Source organism: Anser cygnoides, chromosome 10 (assembly GCF_040182565.1).
Source record: "Anser cygnoides isolate HZ-2024a breed goose chromosome 10, Taihu_goose_T2T_genome, whole genome shotgun sequence".
Lineage (NCBI taxonomy): Eukaryota > Metazoa > Chordata > Aves > Anseriformes > Anatidae > Anser > Anser cygnoides.
The window spans coordinates 7,531,264-7,549,240 of NC_089882.1; the positions used below are offsets into that span (position 1 = coordinate 7,531,264).

Here is a 17,977-nt window from a genome sequence, read left to right on the forward strand (position 1 = left end):
GTTACCATTTCTAATTGCCTTTATAGTGTTTCAGAAGAATACCAGCTAACAGAACCACGTTTGAATGAAAGCTGAAGATTGTATGGTAATGTTTGAAATCATTCATTGTTAGACATCATTAGGAACCCTATTTTTTGTCCATGTTTAATGCTACTGATTTAGCATTCAGCAGAGTCCCTTAGAATTGCATCAGTGTGCCTAAATTTAAGGCATGGGTTACTTCAAAATTTAAAGAGAAGTTTGAGCTCTTTAAAGCTTCACTCATTGTCAAGACAACTTACAAAAGCACATTGTGTAACACAAGGTAAGAATGACATTTGTTTTACATCTGCTTAATGAGGCTAAGGAGAGCCCAAGAAGCCAAATAAGGGACCAGCACTCTGAAGATGTCCATTTTAGTTACTTCTGTGCTAGGGTAAGACTAAACAGTGCTATTTTCCTCATCTCCCAGTTTTTCTACCTGTAAAATGGGGACAGTAACAAGTGTCCTTTGTAAAGCAGCTCAGGTCCCTCTAAACACCGAGGAAGCCACAAACAGGGGTTGTGTAGTGGTGCAGAGGTGGAGGAAGGCACTTCAGCAACTCCAGCACAGCCAAGCCTTTTAAACTCAGCTGGCACAAGTAGGCTGCTCACATCTGGAGTCGCTGGTGCCCCAGCGATACCCCAGGAGCTCTACTGAAAGCTGAAGCTAAACATATATAAATGTATTTGCTGAATTTGGACCTTGTACTTGAATTCTGGTGTCTAGAGGTTGCTTTACAGAGTTTCTCAGGACTCAGGTCTGCTGTTGTATTTTTATAACAATAGTTTGTGTGTTTTGGCAGTTAAGGTAAATTACATCATTTTACTCTTTCCACATTTTATTTACCTCATTTCCTTTTCTAAAAATACACAAAAGATGACTATTCAGTGTATAAGGCACACTTGATACGAGTCTGAAATCAGACGCAGAAAAGCCAGCACCCCCTTGTCCTCCACTTCATTTAAAACACATCGCCCACATCACACCCCACAAATAGATGCTGCTTGCGAAAGGCCGAGGTAGGAACAGCCCCAGGCTGCTCCAGAGAAGCAAAGGAAGGAAGAGGGAAAGCAGGAAAGGAGAGGGGGCCTTCAGCTTCCTCTTCAGGAGGAAGGCTGTGCCGGTGGGAGGAACCAGGCTGTCAGCCCCGCCGTGCTCTGTGCAGCTGCCCAAAGAGCAGCTCTTCGCTGTCTTGTGCAGTTGACTCCGGTCTATCTTGGATGGTTTCTAACATATTGTGCGCCCATACTGTAAGGGTTTATGTGCGTATTTGAACCTCTGCCACCTGTTTGCAGACTGAATATGGATCCCTTCCAAGCTGATTGCCATCCTCCTCTTTGGAGGTTTGTGCTCTGCCATGGGCGTGGAGCTCCAGCACGTGGGTGCTCATCTCTGCTCTAGCACAGACCAGCAACAAAGGCGTTTTGAGCTAAGCTGGCTGATTTTGCCTGAGAGTTGTGGAGGGATTATCTTTTTCCTGCTAAGAACCTGGAAAAGGATTTTTGGTTTCAGCGTAAACTTCAACCCTCCCCCAGGACCCCCAAAACCTGCATAGCTGCAGCTAGCACACCTGGGTGAAGAGTGGCTATGCAGAGAGCAAGAAATACAGCCTGAAGTCTGCCTTGCCATCACTCCAGTGATGTTCAGTTTAGGATCTGTATATAAAGTCATGGCCAAACTCCATAAACAGCCCATGTATTTAGTGGGGTCTCCCAGAAGAATGCTGCAATGGGCTAGACCAGAAGTCCACTTAGCCTGGCATTGTACTGTTCATCCTAAATAATAAATGTAACCCACTCCGGCGGTTTGTACAGATTAAAATCAATGACAGATCTCAGCAGAGAGGCAAAGTACCTCTTAAAACATTAATATTCCTCCTTTGCTATAAAGGGATTTTGCAGAGTGCTATGGTCAATGCTGTAGTCTACCTTCCACGTGAGGAAAAAACCTACAAATTCAGTGGTTATTCTCAAGAGATCTTTAACCCAATCTGTTTTAGATATTTATCCCCTAGACTTTAGATATTTGCTTAACAAGAAGCTGATATCCAAAAAGTGTTTTGGGGCTAGGAATGCAGGGTTATACTACAGACTGCCAAACCTCCAGGAAATGCACTGATGGATTGTTCTGTGATGCATTTCACTTCTAGTTCTGAATTGTGCCAACAGCTCTTGGCCAAGGAAGGTGAAAGGACTTCATGAAGTCCTGCTTCAAGTTCTGCTCCATGCTGTGGACTAACATGGGTTTTCTCACCAACCCTGACACCTGAAATGGAGCCCTGCAGCCTCCCTCTCTGTGCTCAAGGTTCATGCTCCAGGGATGACACCGTGGCCCTGCACGTGTGTGTTAGGAAAGCTCGCGAAAGGGCTGTCTGCAGCCGGGGCACTGCTGCTGGCAGGCAGGACATGCAATCGTTTCATGTCAGTCTGGATCTGTCCTGAACTCAGTTCTGTGTTTGTGCTGCTGCCTTGGATGAAGGGTGGGGGTTCCTTTATGGCCTGCTGTGAGACTCCAGGCACAGCCCACCTGCAGGTTCCTCCCTCTGTGCTCTGTTTGCCTGGTCTCTCTGCTGTTGAAGGGCTTGTGGGACACCTGCCCCATGGCGTCCTGGTCCAGGCTGGTGTCTTGGGGTCATGTACAAGCCAGGAGGGGCTGCATGGCTTAAGGACTTCTCCATGTTACCTTCATCACATCAGGTCTCCTCTGCCATCACTTGTTCTCTGTGCACACTTGGTTCAGTTGCACCGTTTTCTGCAAGCCTTTGATTTCATTATAATGCTGCTATAAAACAGATGAAGAGTACTTATTCCAGCTACTATAAATATCGGCTGACCTTCTTTCTTCAAAGGAAGCTCACTCCTGTCTCTAGACTTTGATTTAGGATTATTTGTGGAAGGCAAATGGATGCATACATCACATCATTAGGGGAAATTACACTGATATTTTGAAGTATTGCACGCAGGAGGGTAGGGATGGTGAACTTCAATGGCTGAAATGAGTAGTGTTGGAATTTCTTGTGATACGGAGCAATCTCTGTGGGAGGCTGCGTGCATATTCAGCAGGATGGAGCCCACTGGGGTTGGGGGCTGATAGCTGGAAGTTGGGCAGGGATGAGACTGGTGGTGTAGTGATACAGCTAGAAGTAGCTAAAATCAGCTGCTCGGTGTTTCTGTGGATAAATACCAGGTGATTGTGCAGGAAGTGTGAGGTGCTGTGAGTGAAGCAGGTGCAACGAATCTGCAAGGTGTATGGCAGAAAGCTTTGGAGGGTGATGTGTGAAAACCAGAGGGACAAAGCTGCTGGGGTATCAGCCCCGAGTCTGGGCTGCTCGGAGCAGGAGGGAGCAGGATATTGCCACAGTCACGGCAAGAGGAAATGCACCTGGGAGCATCTTCACATCTTCTGAGTGCAGACCAGGACCCCCAAGGAAGAGAAGGAAGAAAACCCCCAAGAAGCCTTTGCCAGCCTAGGAAGGATGCTGTAAAGCTGAGTTCTGTGAGTGCAGAAGGGGATACAGGCAAAACATGTAAGCAAGCCAAGCTGTTTATTCCTCTGTTTTAGCCAGGCACCGGGTAGCTGGGGACTGTAATCTGAAAATGTGGCACATGGGAAGGAGTGACCTTGCTGGGGCTGATCACTTGTTTCTTACCAGAGGAGTCTAAGGCAAACTGATCATATTTACCTGGGAGGATTTTGGTTTTCCGAATTATTAAATGAACTGCCAAGGATTTGTGAAACTTTGGGAAGGATACCAGCCTGCTCCTTCGTGAGGATCGGAGCCTTAGGGTGCGTTTCCTCACCCTAAGTGCTGCGATGGTTTGTTTGGGGGAATAGATGGGACTTGCCATGGTGCCGCTCGTTCCCAAGGGACACCGGACCGGTGCTGCATTTACCAGCACCCCCCTTTTTCTCCGCCAGCCCCGAGGCTGCTGCTGCTCCCCCTCGGGTCCAGGCAGCGAGCAAGCAGGGTTTGTAGCACCCCAGCGCGGCTGTTCCCGAGCTCGGCCCATTGTTCCGCGCCGCAGCCGGGTGACAAAGGGCTGCCACAGCCCCTGGAGCCCAGCGCCCCCCCCCCGCTGTCCCCGAGCCCCCCGCGCCCCCCGGGGATGCTGCGCCCGGCCGGGGGCGCGCAGGGCGGGGGGGGCCGCGGCCGGTCCCGGAGCCCCCCCTGGGGCTCTCCGGGAGGGGAGAGGGGGCCGAGGGGGCCGGGAAGCGGCTGTGCCCCCACCCCCGGGCAGGGGGGGCCGGCGCTAAGCCCAGCCCAGCCCAGGCGCCGCAGGGAGGGCGGCCCGGGCGGGGATGCGGGGCCGGGCTGGGCTCCGCCGGCCGCCCCCCGTGTGGTGCTGAGCCCCGCCGGAGCCAAGGTAAGGGGGGCCGGGGGGCGAGGGGACACGGGGTGGGGGGTGTGGGGGGCTGGGGGCTTCTCGGTGATCCCTCAGCCCCCCCCCCGAGCTCGGGTTGGGGGTCCCCGCGGTGCGGGGGGCGCTGCTGGATGCTCTCTGCCTGCCGCAGGGCGTGCGGAGGGGGGGGACCCGCTGCTGCCCTCGCCTTGGCGGAGCCGAGCCTGCCAGCCGGGGCTGGCCCCGCGCGTGGCTGCGGACGGACGGACAGACAGGCGGACAGCAGGGCGCTGGTGCCGGCCCCAGGCCGAGCAGAGGAAGCCTTACGGCGCTTCCTCCGCTTTTGTTGCCGGCGTTCGCCTTCCCGGCTTCGCCTGGCTTCCTCCCGGCTCCCGGAATAGCAGCCGGCATTGCTGCCTTCCCCGCATTGTTCTCGGGGGGCTTCCCCTCGCCTCGCTCTTCCTCCGGCCCCAGCCAGCAGCAGGTTCGCGGCTCCCGGACCTGCCTCCCGGGGCGGCTTCTCCCCGGCCCCCCGCGTGAAGCCTGACAGCCGTGCCCCGGTCCCATCCCCGTTCCCGGCAGGAGGTTTAAACTGCACCCAAATCAACTTTTTTTTTTTTTTTTTTTTTCAGAAGCTGCTGCGTGGCCAAGGCGTGATTTCTGGGGGCCTCTGCAGCACTTCGCGTCGGCTGGGGTGATGCTGGGCGCTGCGCCCCTAAGCCAGGCTTCCCAGCCCAGCTGTAAATGATGGGAAATAACTCAATGCTTTAATTTTGACCAGGGAGCTCCCTGTTTTCGTATGTGGGAGTAGGTGGCCCTCAGCTGTGTTGGATGGATGCAGCTGGGGACTTGAATTGAACACATTAATCCCAGGCAGGAGAGGTGAGTGTGCCCACGGTGGCTGGAGGACGAGGTCCAGGGAGAAGCTGGGTCAGGAGCTCGGGTCTGAAGCGCCCCGTCCCCACCCCCTGCAGCGTGCTGTTGTTACCCGGACCCGTTTGGAGGTGTTGGTGGGTCTGTGCTGGGCCAGAGGGCGGCCAGTAGCTGCTGTCTGCAGGACTGGGCTGCTTACGGGGCTTTGTTCTGTAAGCTCTTCCTTAGGGTTTTACCTAATGGGAAGCAAAGAGCAGCTGAGCTCGTGCTTGTAACTTTTGCAGGATTCCCAGCAGTGAAGTGGCCTTTAATCGGGTCTTACGTGGCTACAGCCTGGGAGGTCTTTGAGCAGCAGGAGGGCACTGGCTGGAGAGCTGCTCTGCGGGCTGGGGAGGCTGCAGGGCTTCCCTTAGGGCTGCTTCACGCAGAGGTGGGGACGTGTCTAGGAACAGCTACCTGCTTTCACTTGTGGTCTCACTTTCTTGAATGATTCCTTGAAGATTTTGAAGAGCTGCTTCTGCAGGAGTTAGCAGCGCTTGCCTTAAAGATTTATCTTCCCTGCAACTGAGTGGGTTTCCAGGTTTGGTTTATCCCAAGATTTGTCTTCCTGATTTCCTTGGACTTCCGTGGGTGCAGCTGTGTCAGACTTGCTCTTTTTACTTGGATTCTGATGTATTGGACGTGTCAGAAAAACTTAGTATGAAAATGCGCTTCAGTCCATTAGAAATGTCATCTTTGTCAAAAGGCAGCAGTTGTACAGGAACCTTCCAGTCCACTAAGTGCTGGAATGCCGTAGCTTTGAAGACATGAATTCCTGAGCTCTGTCACGCAGGTGACTGTTTTCCTGTGGTTTGCTGTGAGGATGCTGGTTTTGTAGGCGCTGAAGCTGGGGTGTTTTTTGGGCTAGTGAGACGAAATGCTCTCTGCCCAGTGGGGCTGTGGATGGGCACAGGCCAGCCTGCCCTTAGCTGCTGGTAATTAAAGCAGTGGAGGAGAAGAGAGGCTCGCTGCAGGGCTTACGTAATTTTCAAAGATCTCTTGCACATTGTCCTCTTTTCTTCCTCCGGTGCTCCTTAGTGTCCACTGAATGGCAGAGGAGGGAAGGGGAGGCATCCCCAGGCATCTGAGGCCTCTTCTTGTGCCTGTTGCACCTCCAGTGGAGACGGTGGCTCAGTTTCAGGTGCCTTTGCGAACGGTAGTATAAATTAAAGCTGGGGAATGAGCAGGTTAGAAGGTTAATGAGATGTCTGAACTGAATTGATTTTTCCATACAAACTGGCTATAATGTTTTCTTCACTTTCTCCCCATCCCTGGGATGCCGTGTTTCAGCAGTCAAAGGGTGTAAGGAGCAGCAAAAGGGCTGGAGGCGCGGGGAGTTGTGGAGAACTGGAGAACACGGCTGGAAAACCTTGGTGTTCCTCCCTAGGTGTGCTGACACAACTTTGGCCAGAGTAAGGGAGCTCAGTTAGGGCCCTGTCTTCTCATCTCAGCGTTGTACAGGCTGGCTAGGAAGACCAGTGGAGGAGGAGCTGTGCTGTGATGGAAAAGGATCCTCGGGTCCCGAGCTGCCAGGCAGCATCCCAGCCAGGGCGGCGCTGCGGCTCCGGTCAGCCGGTGGCGTGCCAAAGGGCACACCTCGAGTTCAGGCTGCGTGGGAGCAAGGTGCAGCTCATCCTGAGCTCCTTTGATATGAGGCCTCGTGCTTAAATCACGATTCAGACTTTTCCTCTTGGATTATACACCAGAAAATCTTAATTTATATTTAAGAAAAAAGCCAGCTCTGTAAGAGGCTAGTACCAGGCTTTAACTTGCTATTTTTCTAGCTAGTACAAGTGAAACAGTTTTCGTGCTTAAAGGGGAAGCTGGAGTGAACGTCAGGGCTGCCTGCAGACGGCGGCTCTCACACAGCAGCACAATTCTTGCTTAAGGTTCCCGAGCAGCTGAGGACAGCTGTGGAGCACATGCACCCGCATGGCAGATGAAGGAGGATCGAGCTGCTCGGATCACCTCGTCACTGCAGCAAGGGCTGGTGGAAGGCAGGCGTAGGCTTGGCACCTCTGCATTTCTGATCGGACCTCGGATAAACCAGTGTGTGCCATTGCTACGAGGCTGGTCAATGCTTCAAACTCTGCTGAGATTGTGGTCGAGTCTAGGGCTGAGTGCACTAAGTAGGTCGCCGGGCATTATTGATAAATGAGCTGCACCCTTATCTCGTGGACCTGGCCATCAGCATTGTATGACAGCAGTTAGTTATGGGAACAGTTCCTTGGCTGGCTTAGAGCATGTATATCTATTTTTTAACAGGCTAAGCAGTTTGCATCCAATATAACGATGAAAAGCCACAAGGAAAGCTGCTGTTGTTTGGTTGCAGCCGTTTCGAAGCATTAAGCCTTCCTCTTGCCCCCAATCATAATGCATCAGTGCTTTTAGCAACTGTTAACAATTCTGTGGTTAAATGGTATAGCTTATAGAAAGCAGGCATTTTTTTTCTTGTGCTTTTTAAAAGCAACACAACAAACCACCAAAACGTGGCTCCTTCGGGATTGTAATTTTTGGAAAGCATAGATTGCACGTTGAATACATGCAGACTGTAATTTCAGCTAGCCCTTTGTTTTTGCTTAGCCTGTTTGCAGGGCTCTTCCCCAAAAGTTGGGGAAGGACGTGCTTTGGTGATGGCTTCTCGGCTTAGAGCCTGACCTGGTAGTTGGCCGCAGTACGCAGAGCAGACAAGTTTTAGGTTTCCTGCAACTCTCACAACTTCAGCGCCAAGGAAGGGGACTTAAGCGCAAAGGAAGAAGGATGCTGAAGAGAAATACACTTCTACCGTGGTCATCTTGCTAGCTGTTGGCTGCTTTAATGAACCACTACAAAAGCTGTTGTCCAAGAGTTTATAAAATTCCCTCAGACCTTCAAATGTCCAAAGCCCCGACACCAAGGTCCTTGCATTCCTCTGCCGGTGCAGGAGGGGTCCCCGCTATGTGCTTCTCCTTCACAGCTGAATATTTTCAAATGGGGTGAGCGGTGGGTGTGACCAGAGCAGCTATGGTCTAGTTATGGTGCTAAAAGAATTAAGCCACTGCTTTGTTGGTCTTAAGGGCATGCGTGTGATCAGTTATTGCTGGTATCGATCAGGACTGACCAGCTGAAATCACCACAGCCTGCCTGGCCGTGTTCTGCTGCGTGCCCGTGCCTTTGCGGTGGGAATTGGGTACCCCAAACCCTCTCTAATATGTGCGAGATGTGTACCCTACAGTTTTTCTAATGCTAATGACTGGGCTATGCTTAGTTGCTTTGAAAGAGAATTCCGTAGTCTGGTTAATCTCCGCATGTATGAATCTCTCATACAATTAATCCTTTATTTTTTCAGATCCTAGTGCATGAGGTGGTTTTGGAACCCAATCCATTTACCTTGTGTTGCGTTACAAATAATCTCCTTTTTCCCGAAAGCAGAGACAAAACGAAAACGGACGCTTCTGCGTATTCTGTAGGGCAGTGGTTATTATTGCTCTGTGGTGTTTACGTAAAATATTTCAGAGAATTATCTTCTCCCCACAAACATTCCAAGAAAGATTACTTTCAAGGCTCATCAGTCTTGAAAAATTTTATAGGAAATCCAGTGAGGAGAGAAAATCCAATGGTGAAATCGTGACCCTCTTGAAATTAACTGGAATTGTGAGGCCAAAATTTTGCCTGGAGTTTTACTTAAGAATTTCCTTGGAATACTGTTTGTGTGCTTTAGAGCTGTGGAATTGCACAGTTTTACTGAAATACCAGTTCCCATGTGTTCCAGCTTTATTCATAAATGATCCAGCTGATTTTTCCCCCCCTTGAAATGAGGCCTAATATGATTAGGAAACTCCTGGAGTATTTTGATTGTTTTTAAATGGTAGATTAAATAACATCAGCAAATAGTTGGGCATCCTTTCTCCTTATTTCCCAAGAAGTCCTAGAAGGACTTGAGCTCATTACGAGCATCTTGGGGCAGAGACTGTTTTCTGTTGTTTAGAAACAAGCCTGAAAGCAATAATAATCACTGGGTATTTTGGAGAGCACTTGACTCAGCCTGCCCTGGCCCACAGAGCACGGCAGAGGCGATGGCTGTGGTCAGAGCGTGCTGAGTATTTTCATATGGCAGCGCTTGATGTGCTCATCTCTTTGGTTTAAGGCTCGAGTAAGAGGTGGAGGAGGAGGATGATGTGGTGGGAAGATGTAGGGGTGCATAGAGCAGGAGGCAAGCTCGGGTTGGTGTGGGGCGAAGGAGCCCCCAAAGCCAGGAGGAGGAGGAGAGCAGCTCGGCGGGGCAGATCCAGACCTGGCTGGGCGCTGCACAAAAGGCAGCTGCCATCCGTAATCTAGCCTCAGGCTGAGATCATAGCATATTGATGTATTTTATCTGACATAATACCTCTAGAGACAGTGCAGTGCTAAATGCACGGGCTACAGGAACGCGGTTGCTGCATCAGTCCCAAGAATCTCGCTTGGCTCTTATGGAAAGCAGATGGACACATGCTCAGGAGCTGTTGTGCAAGAAAGCTTGGTCTGAAGCAAAACTATAAAGAAAGCAATAATTAAAGGTAAAGTGCCTTAAATATCAAAAGATTAAAAGAGATTAGACCTCGATGTGATCTGTCACATTTGTCCCTGAAGGTATTTGTGGTGGAAACATGTACCTGGAGTGTGGCAAGCATCTCCAAAACGCTGGTCCCCAGCTCACGGGGGTAGCTAACAGTTGTTTCATGATATGGAGGTTTCCTCCTTACTTTCATTTAGTTGGAAGACAATCTCTCATTACTCTTTCTATTTTAATTTAGACTTATGTTCCTAGTTTAGAAAGCAAACTAATAACCCCTCCAGAATGCAGATCCAGCAATTTAAGCATATTTAATTCTGACACTGATTTTCCTCTTGTGCGTAATGTGGAGGAAATATCTTTATTTGCAGGAATGATGCCTAGGAGCAGAACCTGGCTGAAAGCAAATTCTAAATGACCAAAACTTTAATAATACTCCTTCAGTAAAGTGACTGCACCATGTGTGAAAGCTGTGTATGGAGCAAAAGGGTGAAACATGGGAACTTTAAAAGGATGTGCTGCAGTGGGAGGCTTTCCAACCTCTACCATATTACTTGCGTAGCTTTACAGTAAAATACAACAGTTTTTAAACACTTGTTCCTCCCCCGATACCAAAAAAGCTTAGCATAGGGCTGATTCTAATGCTGTAGCCGTTAAAATCCAGTTGGAGTTTATTAAAAGTGTGCTTGTCAGTGGAATGTAGAAGGGGAGATGTGTACCTGTTGTGGAGGTAATGTACCGGAGTTTCTGGATACCTGGACTCAGTTTTCTTTGATCTTTCGAAATGAATGTTTAGGTAACGAACTGAACTTTTTTTAACGCTTGTCTCCACATTGAAAATGAATCTCACCTCCTGGTTTAGCAGTCTCTGCTCTTGTGCACAGGAACAAGCTCAGAGAAGTGATGTTTCCTAATCATTTCTACAGCACAACCTGATCCTGCTTGCAGGGGAGTCAGAAATGGGAAGCTCCAGGAGGTGTCTGTTTGGCAGCCTCGATGCTGATGCATTATCTGGCACGGAGCAAATGTTTATGTGCTTATCTGTCAGTATTTCCTAATGCTGACCATGTGAGTCTGCTGCTCTTGGCAAAGCGTAGCTCGCTTTCCATGTTTTAGCCTTCATTGCACTTACAAGTAAATCGCCATAAGGGTTGGATTTGAGTCTCTGCTGGAAACAACAGAGGAGCCATCTAATAAGCTTTCCGTGGAACAGGAGGTGAACTGGAATTGAAATCTAATAAGTGAACGGGTCCCAGTTAACCTGAGGCATCCGGGGGCGCCGGCAAGCTTGGCTTGACGGCTTTTTATAGGCAGTAGTGTGAAGCAGGTAAGGAACGTGCCAAAGTGAAGCTTCCAAAGTTTGTCACTTTGAATTGATTATTGCTGGGGGAGGAGAATAAAACAGAGTGCTTTCCAGATCTGCCTGAGAGCAGATGGGGGGGGGGGGAACTGGGGGTGTGTGTTTGTGCTGGGGTTACCGGTGTGATCGAAGCTCTTGCCTTTCCCTTGCAAACCTTGCTTGTCTTTAAAAATCTTAGTGACCACTGCTTTATTACCGCTGACTTACAGGACGACTTGTGATGTATGGCACCATTTGTTTTAGTGGACCCCAGTGATAGGAATTCCTTGATTGTCCACTCCCAGTCAAAGGGGGACGTGGGTTTGTGGTGGGATTAGAAGGGAAAGGTCTCCAGCGGGAAAATAAACTGGAGAGAAAGGAAGGTCTTGCTGTGCTGCATGCCATGTAAGATATTTTTTGGTTTACTGTTAAATAGGTTTCATAAGAAAAGGTATTTGAAGAAGTCTGTAGTTAAAAACTATTCAGCTCAAGTGAGCCCACCTCTAACCCCACTTTGGGGTTTACTGAAGGTGTACTTTTGGGGTTTACTGCTGACCCGGGTGAGCCTGGCTGCTGGCTGGGCTCCTTCCCCTCCCAGCACTGGGCGGGTGAGTTCAGTAACTTTAACCACAAATTTTCAGCCCGAACCTGATTTTTTAACCCTGTGCCAGTGGCTGTGATTGCCGGTGCAGTGCGTTAAGGTCTCCTCCTTCAGCAGCTGCACCCTATCACGGCGTCATGTGCCTGCTAGGGCACACTGCGCCTCTTCTCCTTCCTGTAGGGGAAATCCTGTCCCCTTTTCCCATCTCTTCCACACGACTTGGCTGTAGCCTGGGGTGTGCAGCGGCTGAGATGCGGGATGTGTATTCAGATACATTCGAGTGCCACCGTTGCTTTCAACTACGGCGTAGCTGCGTGGGATCTCAGCGGCACCAGGAGCGAGGCTCCCTGTTTGCTCCAACGGTTGTCTCCAGCTCCGTCGTTTCAGTGCAGGGTGTCTGCTTGTGCTCTGTGGTACACTGCCTGTCTGGCACTTCCTCTGCACGGTTGTAATTGTTGTTTTGACATGCTAGCGCTGTTCTGTAGCCCTGTCCTCCTAAAATAAAACGTGGCAAAAAAGAAAGTCGAGAAAAGCTAACCCTGGGTGGGGCAGGGCTGGGAGCAGCAGCCAGAGGAAAAACAAAGGGGACTTGTGCGAAGTAACTCGGAGTGGCAACTGTGGGAATGCTGCAGGGAACCAACTGGCCACCAGCTTGTCATTAAAAGCTTCGCCCAGTGATTCCAGGTAAGTGGAAAAACAACCTGACGTGCTCTTCCAGACCACTGCTGGGCTGTCTGTGGTCCTGCTGAAGGCAGCACGGGAGCAGGTTTCCTGCTCTTGTGGCTGTTTGTCTCGAAGAAGGGCGTTGTGCTGTTCCCGTACCTTGCAGCCAGTGCAGACACATGAAGGCAGGCCTGGGAGGTGTGCCGTGCCCTCAGCTGGGACCTGAGCCGAGAGCTGGACTGGGATGTGCTGGGGGCACGCAGAGCGATAGTTGCAGGCTTAAGCCTGTGCTGGGAGGTGCCAGAAGTTATTTCGTGTTTTCTCCTTTATTTTTGGTGTGCTGCTGGCTTCTATAGTTGCAGTCCTGCCTCTTAAATGTTCCTGCGAACTGCTCAGCCCCTAACTGACGGACTAGTGCTGAGGTCTTTTGGCCTGTGCAGAACAGCCAACCCGAAATAACGGTGGGCTTGCTTTGCTCCGTGGTGGAGCTACCGAGTGTTTCAGTGCATGGTATGGAGACAACAGGCTGCCAGGGAGGAAGGCAGGAGCCATCACGTGTACGGCCTGGCTGAGCAGCCTTCCTCGCCTCTCCAGCTGCAGGTGGGCTTGGTGCTGACATGCAGGGGTTTGTTTGCAGCCTCCTCCTGCCCCTGGGGGTTTGTTTGCAGCCTCGGGCTGCGAAGCAGTGTTGTGCCGAGCCGCTGGATGTGGTGGGTGCATAGCAGATGAAGTTCCTGCTTCCTATCTCCCAGGAAGTCTTATTTGCTTCCTTGGAATCTGGAGGAGGAAGAGGAGATGGAGCCCATCACTAACTCCAGGCCTTTCTGCAGAAGAACATCTTGGTGCTAGCAAGCAGCCGTGCTGCGGGGTGCTGCCCAGTCCTACTCAGATGAGTCAAGTAGGTTGCTTTACAACAAAATTGGAAGAAAGGGAAAATGTTTTCTTTGCCTGTAAGGCACATGCTCGGCATGCAGTTGTGAAGCGTGCCGCGTGTGTCTGGTATCTTGTACCCAAGGGCTGGCGCAGAAGCTCTGCAGGATGCTCGGCTATTCCCAGCTTCTGGCGGTGGCAGGGGCAGCGCTGCAGCTCTGTGTGAGTGCTGCCCGGGGAGGGCAGGGCCCTGCCTGCTGCCGTCTCCAGCTGCACCCCCAGGCACCTCCCGGTCCCGCACGCTGTGCTCTCCAGCCCCTGGGCCTCTCCCAGCCCCGGGGGAGGCTTTGGGGCGGCCGTGCCTCCCGGGGCGGGCGGGAGTGGGAGCTCCTGTTGTGCAGGAAGCGATGGCTGATAAGGCTCCGGGTGCTGCTCTTCCCAGCGCGCCTGGTATCCGGCGCTTCTGGAAGGGAATGAAAGGCTTTGGAGGGGGGTGGTTTGGTGGGGAAGCCTGTAACAGATGAACCGACACCTGGGCGTAGCTTGCTTGCTTCTCCTGGGGCTCCTGCAGATGTGGGAGCAGCCTCTAGCAGCGGTGCCCATCACCTCAGGCTGGGGGGGCTTGGGATTTTAGGCTGCACATCGCATTCAGTCCCTGGTATCGCTGGCTCTTGTGCAAGTTTTGCCTGGGTCCATGAGATTTGTGCCGTAACCCCTGTAAGCTTGGAAGACCCCTGGTTCCAGCCTGGTGCTGGCTGCCAGGTAGGTTTAGCACAGCCTGCCTGGCCACGAGGATCTCCCGGAGTTAGCCCATCGGTACCGCTCTTGGTCCTGGGAAGCGCTGCGTAGGCTTGCGGAGCGTGAACCTGAGGCTCCTGCCATGAGCTGCAGAGGCTGGTTGTGTGGGGGAGAAACAAGGAAAGGAAAGATGAAGGGAAGAAAAATCAAGGAAAACTTAAAGCATTTTTTGGTGAACTGGAAAGGTCTGCCTGAAATACTTAATTGTGAGTGGTCTCTCTCATGTGCATGGCTCACGTAAGTGGCGTGGTGACTCCTGGAGTGAACGAGGTGATGTTGTGAGGCTTTTCACAGCACAGACTGGGTGTGCAAATAACCACCAAAGCACAAGGTTTGTACTGGGCAGTGCAGAGAAACATACTGGCAGGTATTTGGTGGGCGCAGACATCAATGCGGGAGACCCATTCAGTGCAGTGTTACTAGAGGTGGTAGTGCAGAAGGCTGAGAAAACAGGTACAAGCCTGGTTTGGATTTGCTCCATTTTAGCAAATTCTTCAGATAAGCCCGTGCCAGGCACCAGCGTGTTGGCCTGAACAACAAGCAGGAGTGTTCGAGGCAGAGCCGTGACCACAACAGAGTACGTTTGGGACCAGACACTGATGGGGAGCCAAGCGGGGGGACTTCTGTGCCTGCAGGAGGCTGCTCAGCGTTGGTGTCTCCGAGGGGCTGGCCTGGGCTTCAAGGAAAGGATTTATTTACACCTGTATATAACTTCACGTACAACTTCCACTTGTTTTGTTTTATTGTGACTTTCTTGCTTTAAAGAGCTCTTTGTGCTACGTCCTGATCTGGTATGCATAACAGAGATGTAGGATGAAGTGCGGCGTTTCTCTCCGGGGGAGGAAGGATTCAGAGGCGTTTAGCGATGGTGCTTTGTGCCCTGCTCAAGCACAAAAGGCTTTGAAAGTTTGGGTTGTCCCTTCGGTGTGCAATTATTTCAAGCAAACAATTTCTCTGAAGCTGTGCTGTGTGCCTAAGGGGAGGATGGGGCAAGACAGGAGCAGGAATTAAATTGCGGCCTCCCCCCATGCCTTCGGTGAGCTGTTATTACAGGCTGGCAATATCAGCGCTACTGAAGTCATTCCTCCGAAAATGAGGTGGTGGTTCTCCGAAGCACTGCGCTCCTGGCGCTCCTAACAGGTGCACGTTCAATTAAAGCGCATTTAACTTCATTTAAAAGAAATAAAGATGCAGGTATTGATTAAAACAGAGCTCGGCCATGGGCACGCAGCCCTGCCCTGTCCCTCAAGCTCTGCTCGTGAGGCCAGAATCACAGTTTCTTGTGAGCTGGGCAGGGATGTGCTGTATCTACCCAAATTTTGAAGACAACCCGTAACAGAGGAATGTGTTTTGCATGCTCATCATTCTTAGGAAACTAACCGTGAATGTAAAGTAAACCTCAAGCAAATGTTTGGAGGGCTGAGGGGCTTTAGAGGAATGGCACAACCCCCAAATTTGGGGAGAGCGATTCATCCTGACGTAGTTGCCTTGTCCTCGAGCTCCATCTCAACGAGCACTGCCTGGGTCGTTACAGTAAACCTTCCTTTTAATACGTGTCTGAGTACCTGATATTCAAAATGGGATTAGGAGAGATGAATTGCTGCTGAAATTGGTAATAACAGGAGGCAAACCTGTCTGACAGCATCCGCCTTATGATCTGCTGGGAGCAGGCAAAAGAATCCTTAATTAACTTTTTTTGCAAGGGTGGGGTGCTGTTTCTGTGCAGGATTCATTTAGGAAAGGCCCAGCTGGAGCTGCTGTTGCCTGAGTTCCAGTAGCCTAATGAATTGCCCCAAATTAGCTCCTAGCCTGAAGTGGGTACTGGGTTTGAGGGGAAAAGCTGAAATGGCTGCAGGGCAGGGAGCTGACTTGGGAAACTTGTGAAAGCCGGGCAATAGTGTCAGCTCTGACCTGGCGTTGTCAGAACCACCCCAAAAGCTGGTTACCAAAAGCTCTGCGCTGTTCCTGCTTTCTTTTTCCGCCTGCTGCCTGCGTGAGGCTGCTCAGCCTGGTGCAGGGGTTGCACCCAACCTGCAGCAGAGCGAGAACGCTTTGTGCTTGGCCTAACAGAAAAAGGGCCTGGGTTTGGGGGCGGAGGTGGCCCCGTGTGCACCCGAGGGCACGATGCTCTGCTGGGAGCTGTGGCTGAGCGCTGGCACTGCCCTGCCCCGGGTCCGGGTGCGGCAGCGTTCGTGCCTTGAATTCTGGCCTCCCTACCCCCTGCTCCTGCGCGTCTCCAGCTGCTGCTGCGGGGTTTCTGCGGGTGCACGCGGCAGTCGGATGGCTGGGAGCTGCCTCAGCTGTTGGAGGCAGCAGTGCCGGGCTTATCTGCACGGTGCTGAGGACTCGCCGCAGAAAGCGTAGCTGCTGACTGCTGTAGTAGCAGAAACGTTCCTCCCTCCAGCGGTGCTCAGTCACTGCCATCACGCTAGGCCTGTCCTGGGTTGCTGTGGATTTCTTCTTGTAAAGTAGACAGAAAACGGGGGGGTTATTGCAAAGTGGCAGGTGATTGCATAGTTATCTCAGGGCTGAACTCACGTTACACAAGTCTCGACAGACCGTCCTGTCTGCTGCTGGAGCGGTTGGATGGGGCTTGAGAACGGTGCTGTCTGACCAGGCTGCTTTGGTGCGTCTGCCACGGGTTTGGGTAAGGGTCCTTATAACACCAGTGCTACAAGGAGACTGTCGCCTTCTGATGGCCCTGTGTTTCTGAAAGCTCATTGTTAGATGCCCAGCGGTGTTCAGTGGGTGATGAGTTCTCAAGGCTTTCCAGTGCTGCTGTGTGGGGATGTGTGCCGAGGTGCTTGCATCAGAGATGCTTGGTGAAATTTGGAGCTGTGTGGAGCATCTGGCTTTCAGGGTTGCTCTGAACCAGCAGGCCTGGGTTGCTGCTCTCATGAAGAGGTTGCTGAATCCAAAGTTCACATAGGACCGATGGATTCTGTTGGAGTTCAGGATCAAATTTTCAGAGCTGAGGATTTAAAAATTTTACATGCTGTGGAGCTGTAGCCACGTTTCTGTCAGTTCCTGTTTTAACGGCTCTAAGGTGACTTTTTAATCTGTTCTACATATCCTGCGTGCAGAGCAGTGCCAAGCAGCCCCTTCTTGTGAATTCTGTTAGAAAATCTAAGTCAGCTCCAAAATAACAATGAACAACAGCTGAAAAGCGGTGCTGCTGCTCCGAGGGAGAAATATGATAGACCAGGCTCCATGTCTTTGCTAAATTACACCGGGAGCTATTGCAGTGAGCGGGAGCGCTGCCATGTGCCGATGTTCCTGTGAGTTACGAGCACATTATCCTGCTGCATGCATGCTGCTGCTCTAGGTGCTGCTGGGCACGGAGAGCCTGCACACAGCTTATCCACCAGCTCTGCTCGCTCAAAATATTTGTCACATCATCTTTTCTCTCCTTGTTTCAGGCTCTCCGTTTCAGACGCTCTCACAAGGTATGAGCAGATCGATCCTTCCCTTCTCACCCTCTGCCCTCTCCCCATCGCCGTGTGGTCTCTGGGGCTTCTCCTGGTGGTTTTGCTTCCTGTGCTGCTGAGATGTGAGCTGACCTGGGGGGCTGGCTTCAGCTCCTGATTTAAAATCAGTGCGGGCACTTGCAGAACAGGATCAGCAAATCTGTTTGAATGACCGCAGCACTGCCTGACTGCAGAGGAAAGAGCCAAACCATGCGCAAAAATGGTTGAGACGTCTATGCCCAGCTGTGCATTTACATAAAGGGGATGTTTATAGCAGTGCAACAGGAATGCACGGCACATAAGTACAATATAATCCCGGGGAGGTCTCTGCCGAGGACAGGAATGAGAAATATCCTTCTTGGGCTGCTGGCAGGGCAGAGCAGCAAGGTCACCAATTTCCCAGATGGATATGCCATTTTGAGGACACCTGTGAC

General features: G+C 51.4%; 1 protein-coding gene across 3 annotated transcripts in view; it reads left to right on the forward strand.

Annotated features, from left to right (window-relative positions):
• The first annotated feature begins 4,113 nt into the window (after positions 1-4,113).
• The window catches only part of FRMD4B (FERM domain containing 4B), a 113,800-nt gene continuing 99,936 nt past the window's right edge, over positions 4,114-17,977 (forward strand). For all 3 annotated transcript variants that reach the window (XM_067003399.1, XM_067003400.1, XM_067003402.1), the window contains exon 1: positions 4,114-4,386. In XM_067003399.1, coding sequence (XP_066859500.1) covers positions 4,129-4,386 — 258 coding nt within the window. In that variant the 5' untranslated portion in view covers positions 4,114-4,128. The remainder of the gene's footprint in view (positions 4,387-17,977) is intronic.